Genomic DNA, 18956 nt, shown 5'->3' with positions numbered 1-18956 from the left:
TCGCTTTAAATGCGTGTTTATTTTTTTAAAACTCTGTACAGTTTCAACAAGTCATCTTGCCTTCCTGCAACTTTGAAATTCCTATTGCAAACTTATATCGCGTATCATGACGGAACAATTCCATCTTATACTCTTAACAATACTGTTCAGATGAAGAATGTGTTACACCACTGTAGTTGAAGGTTGCAAATTATTCTTACTAAGGTCTTTTTTTACTTCGGCTTCTTGTAATTAAAACGAAATATACACTTCCACAAAATTGAAAAATGAGCAAATGCTATCACTATATTCTTGAAAATGTGAAATTGTTGAAGAGCGCCATGTCTAATGGTTTTGACAAATTGAATGTGTCATCAAATTAGTGTAAGAGAATTGATCAGTAGTGGTTTTCCTCTATGAGATGAGAATCAGGATTTTTCATTGAATGATTATGAAGCAAACTTATATTTTTAAAACGTTAATATGTAAAGTTTTCCTTTAAGTTGCCCCGTTTATTGGTAAGATTTTGGTGAATTCTTAAGACAAGTGTTACATAATTGTTAATATAATAGCGATCTTGTGTTTTTGTGAAGTCGAATACTTTGCAAGCTTACCTTTGACGCACATAACTCCAGGTTCATTTTCCGATTAGAGCGGTGATATTTACGAGATAAGTAATGGGGGATGGATGTCTATAGATTGACTAATAAGAATCAGTGTGATCTTGATTTTGGGTTTAGCATCTCTTTTAGCAACGAGACTGTATGAGACGTGGACCTACAGCTTCATGTGGAATCTGAACCATCTGAGCTCCCGCCGGGAATCGAACCCGGGTCTCCTACATCACAGACGCGTACGCTAACCGCTTAACCATGACGGAGCTCAAGAATCTGTTTTACTGGCCCTTATCCTACAGCCTGTAGGCCAGGAAGTACGAAATTTTCCACTGAAAGTATAAATAACAACAAATCTTAATTTAATAGAAATGTGCGACTTTGCATCCATATTGAAAATAAGTCTAGTTACTATTCTGATTTCATTTTGCATTGATAGCTAAGAAAACCCACATCATAGAAGTCCAATACGTGTTGAATTTATTGTAAATGGAATATAAGAAACCAAGTCGGGGGTTCATCTGCGACAAGACACCTTCTTTGTTCTGGTATGATTCGTGTTAAATCTTACACCATTTGTAGTTATACTTTTCTTTCAAGAGTTTATTTTTTGTATAGAACTTAGTGCATTTATTTGTCATTTTGTTGTAAGCAAAGCGATACAAATAAAGTTTACTTGTAGAAGTAGGATAGTAGTGAAAGTATGCTCTATTTTCACTTTAGGATGCATTTGTTTGTTTGTTTTTTCTGTCTGATACTTTTTTTATAGCAGCTACTGTAAGGTAAGTAGAGTTCTTCGTAGAAATAAATCGTAGTCACTGTGCTGTGTGTTAAATAAGATACATTTAACAAAATGTAGAGCGTTGGATATTTTTTATTCAATTACTGTGTTCGCGTCGTCTTATATTGAGTTACTGAAAACAGTTTCTTTTACTTACTGATGTAATAGTGATTTTTTACTTTCAGTTAAAAGTATATTCTGTATTTTTTTTTTTTTTTTCTTTCTTGTACCAGTTCATAATCTAAGAACCTTTAATTTAGTGTATCACAAAATACATAAACATAATTAGTTTAATCTTAAAATTTTCAGTTATCTCTACATTTCTGGTGCTATTATTTTGAGATAATTATAAATGGAAACAGATTTAAAGATTTTAATTTTCTGCGTACATGGTATGTCAGTATTTCCATTCCAATAATTTCTCTGTACCTTGACATTAAAGAGATAAAGCTTTTCTAAGCATTTGATGGTTGCCCTTTGAAAGAATCAGTTCTCGCTACGAATAAAGTAAGTGGCCATCTTTTCTCACGTTTAAATTGCTATGAAAACCATTACTTACGTAGTATTCAGTTCCGGATTTTTCTACGTTGAAATCTCAACTAATTCTCGAGCACATTATTTGATCTGCCATTAATTGTAATATACTTAATAACACTTCGTAAATTTTGTCATTATTTTGTGGATTTTAAAGATTGTAAATAAGGAAGATAAATAAAAGCATATAATAGCTTTATGAAAATATAATATACTTGTTATATTGTGTTACAATGAATATTATGTTTTCTACAAAACATAGCTTCATATTAGTAGACAGTCACATACAAAGTACTTATGAAAAGTGCGAGTTTTTTCTTAATTTAAACACACACAGCTTCTCCATAATACACAGTCATGTACTAAGTTTCAATACTGGTGGCATAACAAACAAATAAATGAAAAGACAGAATATACATCCAACATTCATATACTTCCTTCTTCTTTCGATACAGCACTTTAAGATCCCCTTCTGGAAGTCTTATTGTGTGGCTGTTCAGTTCACTGGTAATTATCTGCTGGATATCAGAAATGGAGTCAAACCTTTGCCCTTTCAATTTGGATTTAATCTTGGGGAACGTTAAGAAGTATGCTAGGATTAGGTCGGGAGGATAAAGAGGTAATTGATGCAGACAGCTTGTTTCTTTGCCAAAAACTGCTCAACAAGAATTACCTTGTGAAAAGGCGCGTTGTCATTGGAGGGGGAACCGGTCATGCAAATAAAGAACTTTCGTTCTCACATGTTGAAGTCTGTGTGTAAACTTCTGTTGTGATGGTGTGACACTCCGCTATGAATTATTTCTGAACAATACCTCTTCAGTCGAAGAACACCACCAACATCGTCTTCACGCGTGACTTCTGGAGGTGTGCTGCGAAGAACCTTTACCGATCCAACCTGCTGATTGGCGCTTTGTAGAAGGTTCGTACGCGTGAAACAGTGACTTATGACCAGTTGTGATCTTTTTGAACCAGTCCGGATCCATGTCATTTTCACCAACTCACGAATCTCAGAAACTCGCCACTCTTTTTGCTCGTCAGTTAGTGTATGTGGCACAAATCGAACACAAAGTTTTCTTTTCTAAAAATCCTGTTCCACAACTTTTCTAACAGTATCTTTTCCAATGTTCAGGTCCTCAGCTATCATCCTTAATAACTGGCAGCGATTTTCAAGATATTTCTGTCTCATATTTGATTTGTTCCACAGTTGGAATAGTTGTCCGCCACCCTCTCCTAGAATTGTTCATAACATCCTCGAGCCATTCTATGTTAAATTAAGATAATTTTCGAACAGATTGTGCCTTACCGTGCCAGATTTTGATTAGATTTGGTACAGTTCTCGGTACGACTGAAAAATGACAAACTGATATTCCAAGTTGATATGTGAACTGGTTTCGAAATTACGGGCACCCAAAATTAGTAAAATTAACCAAAAATTATATGATTGACATTTCTTCCATTGGCATTGTGACTGATCTACAGGACCTAAGATGTTGATGGTTGTTATTTCAAAGCTTATGAAAACAGCTTTCAGATGGTATATAACACTATGGATTTTTTAAAAAATCAAAATTTTGAATTCGATTTCCTTAAAGTCATACTTTAAACTTTATATATATATATATATATATATATCCATCTATTAAAATGCTGCAATAGCAATTAAGAGCAACTAAGCTCCAACCTATAACTTCAGCTTTCAAACCTTTGATTTAACGGTTATTTGTGATTTCACGTTTATAACAAAGACAAATATTTTTAAAAAGGTATACTTTAAATAAATTACTTCGAGATCTTTTTCTCAAAGTTTATCCTTTTAAATTATTTTTCAAAGCCTTTGCATTTTAATAAGCCTTCTCCGAAATAAATGGAAATGAATTGTGCTGCAATCTCTGGAGTTTTTTAAACTATACGTTTGTGGACGTTTATATGTTTGTGGCAAATCCTTTCGACAGTGAGATCTCGGAAACTACAGGCTCTAGAAAGATGGCGTTTTCATTGATCGATTGCAAATTTGGTGTAGATTGTCCAGTTCTAACTCAATATTTAAAAAAAGGCCATTATTTATTACATTTTTACGGGTACACTGGAAGTGTTGAAATTAAAAAAAGAAAAAAAAAACTAAAGCATCATAACCTACCTATTATAGATTCCAACACCATATAATTGTATCTAGGGGCTGCATATTTCTCAGGTGTATGTTTCATGACCAAATTATAATGAAAAATGAAGGATAACCATTTCTCCAGTCTAAGTTGAATCTTTATTGTTTGGAGTGTTTTGCCCAATGAACACCATATGACATTATAATTGATTGTATGTGTAATGTATTCGCTTATTTTAAAATGTATAAAACGATAATCATGTCTGTTGTTCTGTATGGTTGCGAAATATGGTCTCTTACTCGGAACGAAGAACATAGATTGAAAGTATTTGAGAACAAGATTCTGAGACGAATATTCGGACCCAAGAGAAACGGGAATAGGGAACGGCGGAATCCTCATAACGAGGAACTACATAATTTATATGGTTTATCCAACTTTGTTAGGGTCATCAAATCTAGGAGGCTCAGGTGGGTAGGTCATGTAGCCAGGATGGAAGAAAGAACGAACGCTTTCAAAATCTTAACTGGAAGACCAGCCGGAAATTAACCATTAGGAAGACGTAGGCGCAGATGGGAAGACAATATTAAGATGGATCTCGCAGAAATAGGAATACAAAGTAGAAACTGGATCCAATTGGCTAAGGATAGAAGTCAATGGACAGCTTTTGTGAACGCGGCATTGAACCTTCGGGTTCCATAGGCCATAGAGTTACTTAGTTTATGTATTTGCTTATTACATACTACATGCAAGAAGAAGAAAAAAAACACACACAGATCATACATGAATTTAAAAACTCCAACCGGAAGCAGGCTCAAATCTTGCAAACAGTACGAGATATTGAAAAAGTAATCGAAAAAAATCTCCTCTTTACGGTATCGTTTGCCGATTTTTAACAAGACTTCTTTCACTTGTGTCTGCAAAGAGACATATACAGATGCGAGGAATAACAAGGAGATTCATGCTCATATATGAATGATGCGCTTTGTAAAAAGCGCAGGTTCAGCTAGTATATATATAAATTTTTAAAATATGGCTTTTTAAGAAAACTGTTTTATATATATTCGAACTGTGTATCTGCGGAGTTTTAGTTTGGGGACAACACTGGGCATGTACTGTTTCCAGCAGAAACTTACTGTTTTCTTGAGAAACTAGTTTAGACCGAAAAAGGTATACTACTATTCTGATGGATGTTCAGTGAAACAACTTTTTAAACGTCGTAAAGTTTAAAGTAAAAGTAAAGTAAACTTAGGTTTTCATAAAGCTGATTTTGGCACAGAGGCCGAATGGCATTTTACTGCGATACATTATGGATAGAAGCCTTGTAATGGGTTGGTGGTATAGTCAGGAAGTTGGCAACCCGAGCATGTCTATAGCATTCTTATGATAATACGAACTCCACTCCGGCAGCTTTTCACTGAGGAGTGGCAAATTTTACTGAAATGCATTTTATATTTGTCAGTGAAGAAGAGTTCACCGAGTCAGCAACATTCCTGCAAATACTTGAACAAAATACTAACAATTCCTGTGACACACAAATTTCACGCGTTCATTCCTACAGCTTCAGATACTCACTAAACTTTTTTCAAGATATTTTCGTATTCAAAGTAGAAACTGAATCCAGTTGGTTACGGACAGAAGCCAATGGAGAGCGTTTGTGGATGAGGCATTGAATCTCTGGGTTCTACAGACCATTAGTTATTTTCATATTGCCAAAATTCATTAAGACAGACATTCACCAAATTCGATGACAAGCTGGCAGTGGTATACATAATGGATATGTAACTGGTATCTACAAAAACAGGTGATGGCTGGTGTATATTTTAGAGATAAATGAAGTGAAAATGTCGTTTCTATGTTCAGTTACCCCATCTTCGCCTTTCGCATATGCTAGGAAACTAGATATTCTCTGGATTTGAGGATTTGTGCAGTGGCTGTACTGTGTATGGTAAATCCTGTAACCTCCAACAGGGCGACTATACCCTTTGCCTTCCCTCCGAACTATGTGGTAAGCAGCATCCAAAGAAACTTGAACTTCCAGATACGAACAGAAACCGGATCCCGTGACAGTCCGAATATTATTTAATTATTTTGTTTGAAAATTTATGGAGTATGGCTTTTTGAAAAAAATCAAATTCAAAATTTTGATTTTTTTTTTTTTAATTCTATATGTATACCATTTGAAAGCTCGTTTCATAAGCTTTAAAATGAAAGCTCTCTTCATAAGCTTAACAAACGTCCTAGGGCTTTGGGTCAGTCACAAATGCCAGTCGAACAAATGTCACGCAATTTTTGTAAATTTTGAGAACTTTTGGGGTCTGTAATTTCGAAACTGGTTCACAAATTAACTTGAATTTTCCGCTTGATACACACACACACACACTGATGATAGCGATTAGAATATAAAATATTACTGCGATCTGTAAGGATAGATACGAAACTGTATGTTAATTTGACATGGAATAACTTCCTCGAAACCATCATGGCACTGAGCATGTTACCTGAAAACATTGGCTCAGGAAAGAACTTCATCTCCGTATTCATTATTAATCATTCCACCGTTTCTGCCGTAATTTTACCAAGTTTGATGCAAAATTGTATTGCCTCTTCGTTTTGTTTTCGTGTTTTTGACAACACACCACTCAGCGTCTCCTTTGAAGCACTATTACTTAGCAAAACAACGAACTCTTCACAGCTCGTTCCTCAGATGTTACACTAATTACTTCACATTTACTCCGCCATCACGTAGCGTTGTTGCTAACCTCAAAACTTAGTAGACAGACTGTGTATAACATTGGATACAACACAACCTTTCTTCATAAACTCTGTGATCTACAGGAACGTAAAGTAAAAATCGCGTATCACAGAATAAAATGAAATTAAAATTTTAAATAATAATAATTTTTTTTTTAAAAAAACTGTGGCTGTTGTTTTTAACAAGAAGGAATGCTTTTAAATTTTTTGTTAATATTAAGGCCAATTGTATTTCATTTTTGTTTTATTTATAACTTGATTCGTTCTTTCAAATAACATAGATTAGTAATGCGGGCATTTTTATTTAATATATAGTATCATCCATGGAAAAGAAGAGACAGGATTATATACAGGAACTGATCTCCACAGAACAAAAATACATAGAAGACATGTCAGTTGTGAACGATGTAAGTATCTGTCAACAGTTATCAGGTTTGTTTTGATATGCATAGTAATCCCGATGTAAAGCAGTAAATGGATTTAAAAACTAGTTGAAATGCCAGTTCTTCGCATGGGCAGAATAGGTATTAAGAAAAATATTTCGACCCCTTTCTCCTTTAGGATACGCATTTCAATGAAAGTGTAATGATAAGAACCCATAAGCTACCATATTTGCCATAAAATTTTAACCCTCTTTCCTGCTTCAGATATACCCTTTAATCAGAGTGACATGGTAAAAATCCAGCTTAACTATGCTTCCAAATTCATTTCAAACTGTTTAGCTTTTTCCGTGATGCGATCACAAGCAACAGACAACGTCGCTTTCAATGTGGCGAAAATCTATTGAAAATGTCCCTTTCCTTTCTTAAAAAGGGAATTTTCAAAAGTTCTAGGATACGAGAATACGTATCCGCTAGTTTTTTTATAATGAAGCTGAGGGACTCTTGAAATACTAAATTTTTTCATAAATTTTAACCCTCCCCCATACCCCTATTAGGATTGCATTTTAATCAAAGTGACATGATGAAAACCCAGTCGAGGTAGGTGATAACTATATATATATATATATATATATATATATATATATATAAAACTATATATAACTATATATATATATATATATATATAATATATATATATTTAATAATTTTAAACGGTTCAATCGTTTTTCATTTTGCAATCTCAAACAAAATGCCTCATATTTATATAGATGGGAGGGAGAATAATGAAACCCAGTAGTATTTGTATTGAAAAGAACCCCGTTTAGAGTGATGAAGATTCCTACTTAGGTTATTAGATATTTACTTTAGTACTATCACTATTTAGATTGATAATAAAATGAAAAGAATCAATATACGTTATATAATCGTTATGAAACTGTCTAAACAGAGTCGAATTCAGTATTGAAACTGAGTTTAAAATTTTAATATTTTAACTTCTGTTAATAAAGTTCCCACAGAGACAAAGAATGTTCTCCAGAAAAAAAAAAAAAAAAAAAAATCGGAATATCAGAGTAAGGGCATTCGAAATATTTATCGAATTTCTTAAAACAAATTAACATCTGAAAATGACCGGATGTGTTTCATTCGAGTAGACGGCTTAAAGATTAAATGGGGCCGCGGTGGCTTAGTGGTAGAGCGTTCACGTCTGGTGCATGGGGTACCGGGGTCAAACTGCTCCTGCCAAGTGAACTTTGGTGAACAAACACCGTGTGCGTGGGTTTTCTTGGGGTTCTCCCGTTTCCTCCCACTTTCTTCATTCCACCATTTCATTCATTTCTCATCACCGTCTCCTTTTAGCCTAGCCGGCATGATCGTGGGACGTAAAACTCAAAGATTTCATTTAATTTTCATTTTTAAAGATTAAATCTTAGAACTCGTTTTTAAGTTTCACCGTTTTTTTTTTTCAAAATACTTTCACAGTGCACTCAACTCTAAAATTACTCACTTTTTGCGTTCATGGATCTTTAGAGCTACTTAATACCTTGTTTTGGAAAAACTTGTTGCGAAAGGAGGAGAAGTTTTATGTAGCATAATAAGGTACGAATACTTAAGGAGCATTGTGTTCACAAAACCCGTGTGTCTCGAAAATTACTAAAATCAACCTTGAACGGAGTAAGTTAGTTCAGTTAAGTAACGAGCCCACTTCTAATTTTACCTTAGAAAAATATTACGGAAAATTATCATCTGTCTGAAGGTGTTGTAAACAGCTTTAACACAGCAACGATAATAGGCGTGACAAAGGTCAAGTTTCACCGTGTGTTAAGAATATTGTCTTATCGTTAAGAAAATTTGCACTTGTTAAACAGGCTTGTCTAAAAATATGTAATTAATTTGCAGAGCTCAGAATGAAAATAAATTTAATTCGTATTCATTTGAAGCATGCTTAAATTAATGTCGGTAAAGAATTATTTTTGTAATACTAGAATGAGTATTGGAAAGGAAACGAAAAATCAGAATGTAGACTTATTTTCCCATTTTCTCAAAGTTAAGTAAAAGCACTAATATGTATTTCGAGCTCCTCCTCATGTAATTTTGCTCATCCTCAAGACTTAAAATACCAAACAGGACATCGGACAATAAGGAGGAAGTCTTTTCACATACATACAATCATTAAGTAAAGATCAAAGATATCTTGTGAAATCTTGCATTGCATCCGTTGTTTCACTGGAATTGATTGAGCATACATAATTCCACATCTGTTGGCTCTGCCGGCAGACTTGTGATGGTGCTATGAGTGCCAAGTCTGAGACCAGAAGAGTAGTAGGCGTTGTACCTGTTCTGGAGACCATACATTTTGTATTCCAGCTTACATGGTGTCTACAAAAGAAATTTTGCTCATCAAATATATCTTAGTTTTCAGCAAAGACAGATCATTGACCCACTTAAGCGGGCTCAAATGCATCAAAGACGGTACAGGACTTACAGGAGTTCCACGTAGTGTAGTTTCAAGGCTCTGGTGGAGGTTCCAGCAGCACTGAACTATAACTTGACGCAGTACACGTCGGCATGAAAGTGTAGTACTATAGCTATAGATGAGAGTTGTCTTATGACGACATTCCTCTTAGTCAGCAGAGGGACTGGCAAGAAATCTTGTAGCAGCTTTAGACGCAAACATATTCCGCTATACTGTGCCAGACGATTGTGTGAGTATGGGTTAATTCCGAAGGCCGATCCCCTGCATTTCTTTAAAATTGCAACACATGGGAAAACCAGTTCAGCGTGCAGTAGGGAGACGAATATATTTGTGATATTCTGAAATGAGAATCTACTTTCTCCAGAGTGACTCATGACATAGACTAGCATGCACATTGTATGTGATATAACCAATAGAAACATCATTAAAAGGAATCAGTTGTGGGCGGTGATATTCTAGTGTAAAGCGCTTTTATGCTCGTAGTTAAATACCTTCCTTCTCATGTTTTTTTCGGAGTACTTTGACTAACTAGATTTACAAGGACATGATTCTGTAATAATATGTTGATCCGTGAGATTGGCTGAGTGCAATGGAACCAGAATTTCTTTTCGTAGACAACAATCCTGCATTTGGGATGCTATTAACAAAAAACGCCGTGACAAATCATTGGCAAGTGCGTGCTTCATAACAGCTCTCTTGTCCACAAAGCACAAGCAGGGAGTATGGATTTCAAAAGTAAAATAATCTATCCTGCAATCTACGCATTGTCCTTAGTACTTTTTTCCTGTTTCGAAACACGTACTGTAAATATTGGCAGACTAGCCTTGATAATGTCAATGTGGCTTAGATTGATTCTACCTCATCACTTGTGAGCACAGCAGGTTTCACACTGACCTTGAAAGTCAGGGAAATGCTTCAAAATATGCCGAAAGTCAGATATTTTATTTGATTTCAGTTTAGTATTCCTTTCAGCAGCGAGGCTGTTTGAAACGTGGACACACTGTTTAACGTAGGATCCGAACCACATGAGCTCCCATTGGGAATCAAACCCAGGTCTCCCGTGCCAAAGCGCTTACGCTATCCACGTACCCAAAAAGAATCTCTACAGAAGATATAGAGAACACCTCAAAGAATCAAGACATTCAAAAAGAAGATAAGAAAAAGACTGAAAAGAAAATTACCTTTGAAATAAAGAAGCTTGAGGAGCGCCGAAAGGTGTTAAACTCGCTTCGGGACGTTCTTTTTATTAACGGAATTAGACTTTTGCAGGTACATTTTTTAGGTTAGTGAAATATCATTTTTTCCTCTTTTTCTTTCTATCTACTTTTCTCTTCTTTTTAAATACATCATTAGTGCAATTTTTAACTAAGGTTCCATTCCCCCATACACTATAACCACAAAGTTTTACTACGAACACATGTTACGCTCGAACTTAAACAATAGCAGACGACGGAAAGAGACTACCAGGAAGTCACGAAGAGAAATCGTAAAATCTGCGAAGTAAGCCGACCCTCCTCTCATCATGGACTCTCTTACAAGAAGAGACCTACGAAGGAAGACCTTAAGAGGAGTAATCTATTAAGTAACAGCTGATTAATCACCTACGAACATCTTTCTCCTGAGGCGCTATGGGCTACGGAGAACTCTTTTAAAACCCATCTCCTGACGCTGTCATGAGCTACGGAGAAATCCTTTAATTGTCTCCTGAGGTTCTATAAGCAAAGAAGACATCCTGTAATCACCTACTAGTAATGTTGCACTGAGCGAAGGAGTCATTTACACTACCTAAAGAAAAACTGAACTTTTTTCCGAGACCACTTATGTGTGCCAAGGACTTATTTTTAACTCTGAAAATATATTTTAGATTTACAAAGAAACTTTGTAAGACTTGAATTTTGTAATAAAAGGTAAAGGGTTTTAATCCTGGACTTTATTATTTAGACTTTACGAAACAAAACATTGCATGGTGGATAGGCGCGGCTTTCAGTTCCTTACACTGAGCATAAGGACTTCACTTCGGGATACTCTTTTTATTAACGGAATTGGACTTTTGCAGGTACATTTTTTAGGTTAGTGAAATATAATTTTTCCCCTTTTCTTTCTATCGACTTTTCTCTTCTTTTTAAATACGTCAGTAGTGCTATTTTCCTGCCGGAAGGCAGACATTTAGAGCTGAGGAGAGTAACAATAGATCTAACGGCGACATGACGGAGGGCGCACCGTAGATGTTATTTAACATGCCGCATTTAATTAAATATTCGGGCATATTACAGTAGATCCTGATAGACTTTTTATGTTATATGGCCACATGATCACATGCTCATAGCATCCTCAGGAGATGGGTTTTAAAGAAGCTCTCCATAGCCCATAGCGGCCCCAGGAGAAAGATGTTGGTAGTGATTGATCAACTGTCAACCGATCGATTTCTCCTCTTGAGGTCTTCTTTATAGGCCTCCTCTTTTAGGGAAGTCCGTGAGGAGAGAGTCAGTTTACTTCGTAGACTTTCCGGTTCCTCTTCGTAACTTTCTGGTAGTCTTTTTCTGTCGTCTTCTATTATTTATGTTTGAGCGTAATAACACGTGTTCGTAGTAAAATCACGTGGTTATAAGAGTGTGCGGGAATGGAACCGTACAATATAATTATAGTTTGGCATTAGTGTTTTATTGTGTTTCAAATATAAGAAGTTTGACTTATAATCAATATTTACAATAAGAAAATAAGCATATGTTAAAAAATAAAAAGGACAGTATTGGACGGTTATGGGGATAATGGAGGACGATTTTAAAAAAAATGAAAATCTAACCATAAGTGATAGTGTTCGCAAATCAGGGAAAATTTACTTACCCAATTATGGAAATACAGGAAAAGTCAGGGAAATCAATACAACATTTCTCTGCACAAGTACACACAAGAAGGAGATACGTGACTTTAAGTCCGGAAAATTGTGGAATGTGTACGAATAAATTATTTACCGCATAACATAAATGAATTAATTACCTTGAGACTGAATTGCTTCAAAATCATTTCAAATCAACTTCTGATAAGTTTGTCCTTTCCTTCATTCCGATAATCGGAAATGGTCAAAATTTTAAATCGGGCACTTTAATTAGGTACAGTAAAAAGATGACTCTACTCATATCTCACGCTTCCTTGTCCTAATTCTACATATCTAAAATAGAAAGTCCTGACGGTAAAAATTTCCTTTAAAAAGTATCAGATGTAAATAGCTAAAAGAACTATCTTTAAGATATGCACTTTTCAACGCAAGTACTGAGATGTTGCATCTGTAAAATTTACGAAGTTCATGACATTAGGAAAACAATTCTTTCTTGTGTGTGTTTTTTTTTTTTTTTTTTTTTTTTTTTTTTTTTAACGGTGATAACGCCTTCGAGGTAGTAACCAGTCTATTACAAATATAGATAAGTACACATAGTACATTCCAATTTAAGAAATTTTGTTGTTATATGCAAGAAGAATCTTTGCATAACGTGAGGATATACGGAGACACATATAGCATTAATTTGCCTAATATATATATAACAGATACCAATAAAACAAGCCTTGATCTCTGAATGTAATATTTTCTAAATCATAGAACAACTGGAATGAAACATTTTGTTTGTGTAAATACAAGATAATATTTCATTGCAATATTTATGTTTTAATTAAACAGATCTGCTATTAAGCTTTAATTGTAGAACGATCTCGCAATGACCAGAAGCATATAGTGTTCGAAAAAACCGTTAAATTTTATTATTCATGTAACGTAATGCAGAGATTTCTACAAGAAAATTCATCTACCACTTAGCAATAAAGTGTATAGATAAAAAAATATCGTATCATTAAGAGAAGAAGTTGTAGATGTAGCGCTAGTAATTAGCATTATAGTAATTATAAAGACTTTTTTGTAATTATAAAATTAAGTAGAAAAATGCTGTTATTTGCAGGCGTTTCAGAAGCCATTAAAGAGCAGTGGAGTAATAGGTTGCGAAGATATTCAGAAGATATTTGTCAACATGGAAGAGATCATCAATTGCAATACCATGTTTCTAAGGTAAAGGAATTGGAATATTTTTACATGAACATTTTTATATTAGGAAATTCTCTTCGCTATGTGGGAAATGTCATAAGTTTCTGTCGAAAGGAGATAATGTTCATCGGTATAGTGTAGTTTTTTATGTCCAGGTTTTTACTTCTTCCTCTTTCAATACCAAACCTATACAGATATGAACTTTCGAGTTTAGAAGTAGAATCCTAACATGTTCTCCCACTAGACAATATAACAGTGGGTACAGATGTAAGAACATCCACTAAAAATCTTACGGATCTGGCTCAAACTTTGTACACAAAAAGATTATAATGGTAGGGTATTAGTCCTAACATTGCGCGGCCATGGATAATCTCAAACATGCTATACAGGGTGTTCAAAAATATGATACTCATCTTAATAGTACATGTTACCACCTTGAGCAGCCACACAAACAGTTATTTGGGCAGGTTGCTGGACTATAAATGTTGAATGTGTGATGTATGATATCCTACACTTTCTGCAGATACTGACGCAACTAGCGACGGGTACTGCCGTAACCCGGCTTGCCATCGGTCGCAATCACATATGCTCGATAGTGCACAAGTCCAGAGATATAACGGGCCAAGGTAGAAGGTACCGAATAGAGGGCATGCGATTTCTTCTCGAAAGATAGGTCCTTCAAAATGCCCAGATAGACTGGAGTACAAGATTGGTTACGCTACGAATGCACGATTTTCTGGTCATATTGCCCTTAATGAAGACCACAGGGTTCGAGATGTATAGCTTATGCCAGTATCCAGGTATGGGTCTCGTATAGTGATTCCGAACACAGCCGTCACTGTATATGGAATACAAACGACTTCCATTGCTGAATACTACCGCCCTCCACTCACCTTGGATCTGCAGTTTCTTCAGACGCAAACAAGATTTCTCAACGAAAGAAGTTGTCAGGGGTAATCCTGCGAGAGAAACATAGACCTACCTCTAAGAATTGGCTATTTAATGTTCATGCTTTCACGAGGAGGTAACAGTAATTCTGATTACACTGACGGTCGTCGTCGTACAGGTAGGGTGGCCTGAACGATCCTTTTGTTTAGTCAGCCCCAGGGCCTGACGGGGACACGTCTGCAGTAAGAATCCTCTGCCTCTCATCGTGTTCAGCAAGGGTGTACCACTGTCACAAGGCAACGTAGGTGAGAGGTGATTCTGCAGAAGAATCACCCACCCATTCGCAGCCCAGACAAGTCACTTAATTACATAGTAGACATTCGTCGGCGTCGTCTCGGCATTACAGACAGAGATTTACATATAACTGGTTCATACAATCAGCTGTACTCATCACCTATCAGACGACCTTTCAAACTACTAATATTATGCCTTTTACATATATTACGATCAGATTATGCCCTCTACATATATTACCATCAGATTATGCCTTCTACATATATTACGATCAGCCTGTCCTCCACAATGACCGATATGCTAGGGCCTCCAAGCTAGAACAGCGTGCCCAAACTAAGACTGCTAGATACACAGATTTGTGGTACAAATTTCGTTCCAATCGAATGATGTATGTGAGGTGTTCTTAAATGTCTTTCTGTCGATGTATATAAACGTTTACAGACTAAAATAATCATTTTATATTACTAATCCATATATATGCAAAGTATTTAAACCTCCGCCGAGGCTCGAACCCAGTCCATTCGGTGGTAGTAAGTAGACGAGTTACACTAACAAACTAATATTAGATACTCAAGAAAGTTTTTCGGATTTTCATCTTATAAAGAAAAAAGTGATAACATGAAATAAGACATACGTGAAAAGTTTATAATAATCCTCATCAGGAGCAATAGCTCGGGTAGCTATGAATTCCACAGTAGTAGAATTTAGCAAAATGTGAACCAAAGAAGTCATCTAGTGTCTGGGTCAGCTCGTCGAGGGTTCGAAACCATCCTTCCCGCAGATAGTTTCATATGGGGTGGAAGAAATTCTATGGTAATCCAAGATACAATGTTCGGGAAATATAGAAGATTCTTAGAAGTTCCCAAGCAAGGCGGATATGGTGTTACTGGCGTGTTTGACAATGTGGTTTCGTGTTGTCCTGAAGCAGAATAACACCTCAGTGATTCCATGGTCTTCAGTTTGTTTCTTCGTACGTTTCAATTCTGCGAATACACAGTAACATTGATCGTCTGGTCGAGTGACAGCAGTTCTTGAATAATGATTCTCCACGCAGTTAAACGAACACAGAGTATAACCCTTTGTTGGTGCACTGATGGTCTTAGTTGTTTGAGAGTAAATTCATGTGGTACCAACCATTGATGACGGCGCGTCATAGACACCCAACTTCTAATCGCACGTCAGCTCTGTGTCTAAGGGATCCTCCCCCTGACGAGACAACAAAGAAACAGGCGTTTGCTCACGTTAGGCCCCATTGTTACTTCATACCGTTTCCCAAGCTATGGGGGATTTGGGCTTAATTTTTTAAAATTGAGTTGAATGATTCTTCCAATGCCTCAAATGTTTGTCAATTAGCCTCATTAACCGTAATTAGTCTCGCTGTCTATGTGGAAAATAAAATATTCCTGCCAATTTGGACAACTTTCTACGATCGGTAGCGAAAATCGACTTTTGTTGAAGAGAAACGACTGCTCGTCTTTATAGTTTCAGCAGCTTTGATGCTTTTTTATTTTATTTATTTATTTATTTTATTTTATTATTTATGTTTATGAAAGCTGCAGGTGAGCTACAGTACGACAACGAACTACAGTCAGTTTCTTCAGCAGAAAGCAGCACGTCTTCGGAGACACACATGCATTGTAAAATTTGCTCCCCTCCTTCGAAATAGTATATAGGTCTTCGAAGAGCGAAGTTGTCTTTCTCTGAGAGGGCCAATAGAATGAGGTAGCTATAAATCGGTGTTATTTTGAAATCGAGGACATCTCAATCTCTATTATTGAGGGCTATAGAAAGTGACAAATGCTTAATATAAATCTCAAATTCTACTGATATTATAAAAGATGGGAGACGAAATGTGTAAAGAAGATCTCTGAATAGAAACAAAGCATGTCCGTGAAATAGAACGCGTTTTGAAACAGTGCGTCTGTAGTTGCAATAAAGATTAACCAGTGTGAAGAGCGAGAGTGGAAGAAGACGTGGCAGACAGTGCAGTGCAAACAAGGACATGAATCGTGCGTGAAATGAGGACTTTGCGAAGAAGGTAGTGTATTATTACCTGAATGTCACTGGTCGTAATCAAAGAAACACTGTCGTACACTTGAACAGGAAGACAAACTATCACAAGTGATACACCTCGAACGTGTCTGAGCAATAGGTACGGCCGAACATAAACCGATTACAGGACGACCCGCTAAAATCTACCCTGCAGTTGTGAATGAAGTGCGCCGAAAATTCACGACAGATCTGACCATTTCTGTACGCAGAACCGCGAAACATCTGGTATAACCAAATCCACTCTTAGTGACATGATACTTCACAAAGTGGATATTATGGCAAGAACACAGAAAACTGTACCAAGGCAATCAGCAGTCCAAGAACAACGAGCAAAAACAGCGTGCCGTGCAATTTACAGGGAATGTCAAAACAGCAATTGCCATTGATGATGAAACCTACGTTCCAAAAGACCATCGGATATCCCAGAACGGACATTTTATCACTCAGCAGACCCTACTCTTGTGTCATTTGACTACAAATTTAAGAAAAAAGCAGTGTTTCCAAAAGCAGTACCTCGTGTGGCAAGCCATGGATACAGATGGTAATCTCTCCGAATCCTTCATTTCGGAAAATACTATCAATGCTCAAACCTATTTACGGAAATGTGTGATGGGTGCCTGTTCCCCTTTATTTCCAGTCGCATAGTCCAAGTAAGTTTTATTATTCTGACCAGATATGGCAAATGCATATTTATGTTCATGTTGTTGCGGATTATCCGATCAAGGCATTGATTTCGCGGAGAAACAGAACAGTACTCCAAATATGCCATAAACCAGAGAGATTGACAAGTTTTAGGCTCCATGCAAGCAAGAGTGTGCTAGACGAGCCAGAGATCCACAAACTATTCGCCACTTCAAACGTGTGTGGTCCAACATCAGCAAGCACATTGCTGCAGAGCATGGTAAAAGCACCTTGTGCCATTCCTGGAAGGTACTCCGTGCTACTGATATCCAGGGCGTTTGACAGGCTGTACATGCGAACAAACAATAGTGACATGCGTAAAGTAGATACCTCTATACCTATCTCTCAAACTTGTATGGTTTCTGTTGTCAATATATTTGTGTTTTTGTAAAGCGCACCTTATTTCTTGGACATGCTTTAGTTCAAGTATAAATAACTCGTACATATTGTGTATATACAACTTCCAATTAAAGCAGATTAACTTAAATGTGAACTTCTATTATGTGTACTGTTAATTACCTCTAGACAATTAAGAGCACACTAATGTCCGATACAACATAAAATACGTTACTAATCTATAATTTGCATGATCTATAGTTGTTTCGTTTCTTTGTAATTCGTTGTATTTAATTACCTTGGTTAACAACTTTATTTCACAAATCTTAGCTTTCCACTTGAATAGTTAATCCTATGGACTGGATTAAAATCCTCTGAAACACTGTTCCGACTTTTTTTTCGTGTCTGAATAATTCGAAACTCTTTATGGATCTAACTAATTAACTGTGCTGCAAGTAGACAAAGCACAAAATTAATTATTAATTATTGGGGTAATTAAGTAAATAGATTCAAAGTCGAATTAATGTTGAAGAAATCGAATTAAGCTAGATCGATAAAACATCAGTTTCGTTTGAAACATTTATTCCAACTGTTGAGAAGGAAATGCACTAATTAGTAATGAATTATCTAACTTTTAAATGAATAACTTGATGGACATATAAATAAGTAAACTGATTTATATCGTTACTTAACTACATCGTAATTCTTTCTTTTCCAGAGCACTCCGAGTGAGGAGAGAAATGAGCGAAAACGGTGTCATTCGTGTAATTGGTGATATTTTATGTGAAAATGTAAGTTTATTGTTTAAGGAGTTGAATATTAAACTAATCATATTTAGATCACCAATATTCAGGTCTAAAAGGATATGATTAAATGATAAGAGAGTAGAGAATGTAAGAAATTCTATATAATCCTTATAATACACTTTCTTCATAAGTTTCAAAACTTTTTTTAATCGCCTTCGTATTAATGCCACTGTGGAGTACAAAAACATGCTAAACATCCAGCATCCTCGTCGACGAATTACCAAGTGAAGTTAGAGTGAGTTCAGTTATTAT

At 35.9% G+C, this 18956-nt stretch overlaps 1 protein-coding gene across 4 annotated transcripts in view; it reads left to right on the top strand.

The window, feature by feature from the left end:
* Positions 1-18956, top strand: part of Dap160 (dynamin associated protein 160) — a 213683-nt gene that overhangs the window by 140554 nt on the left and 54173 nt on the right. For all 4 annotated transcript variants that reach the window (XM_081768609.1, XM_081768600.1, XM_081768593.1 and 1 more), the window contains 3 exons: positions 7077-7168; positions 13565-13671; positions 18617-18689. In XM_081768609.1, coding sequence (XP_081624735.1) covers positions 7077-7168; positions 13565-13671; positions 18617-18689 — 272 coding nt within the window. The remainder of the gene's footprint in view (positions 1-7076; positions 7169-13564; positions 13672-18616; positions 18690-18956) is intronic.

This window comes from Thermobia domestica, chromosome 1 (assembly GCF_964235325.1).
Source record: "Thermobia domestica chromosome 1, izTheDome1.hap1.1, whole genome shotgun sequence".
Classification (NCBI taxonomy): domain Eukaryota; kingdom Metazoa; phylum Arthropoda; class Insecta; order Zygentoma; family Lepismatidae; genus Thermobia; species Thermobia domestica.
The sequence above is the reverse complement of the archived record's forward strand: the minus strand, read 5'-3'. Positions and strand labels throughout refer to the sequence as shown.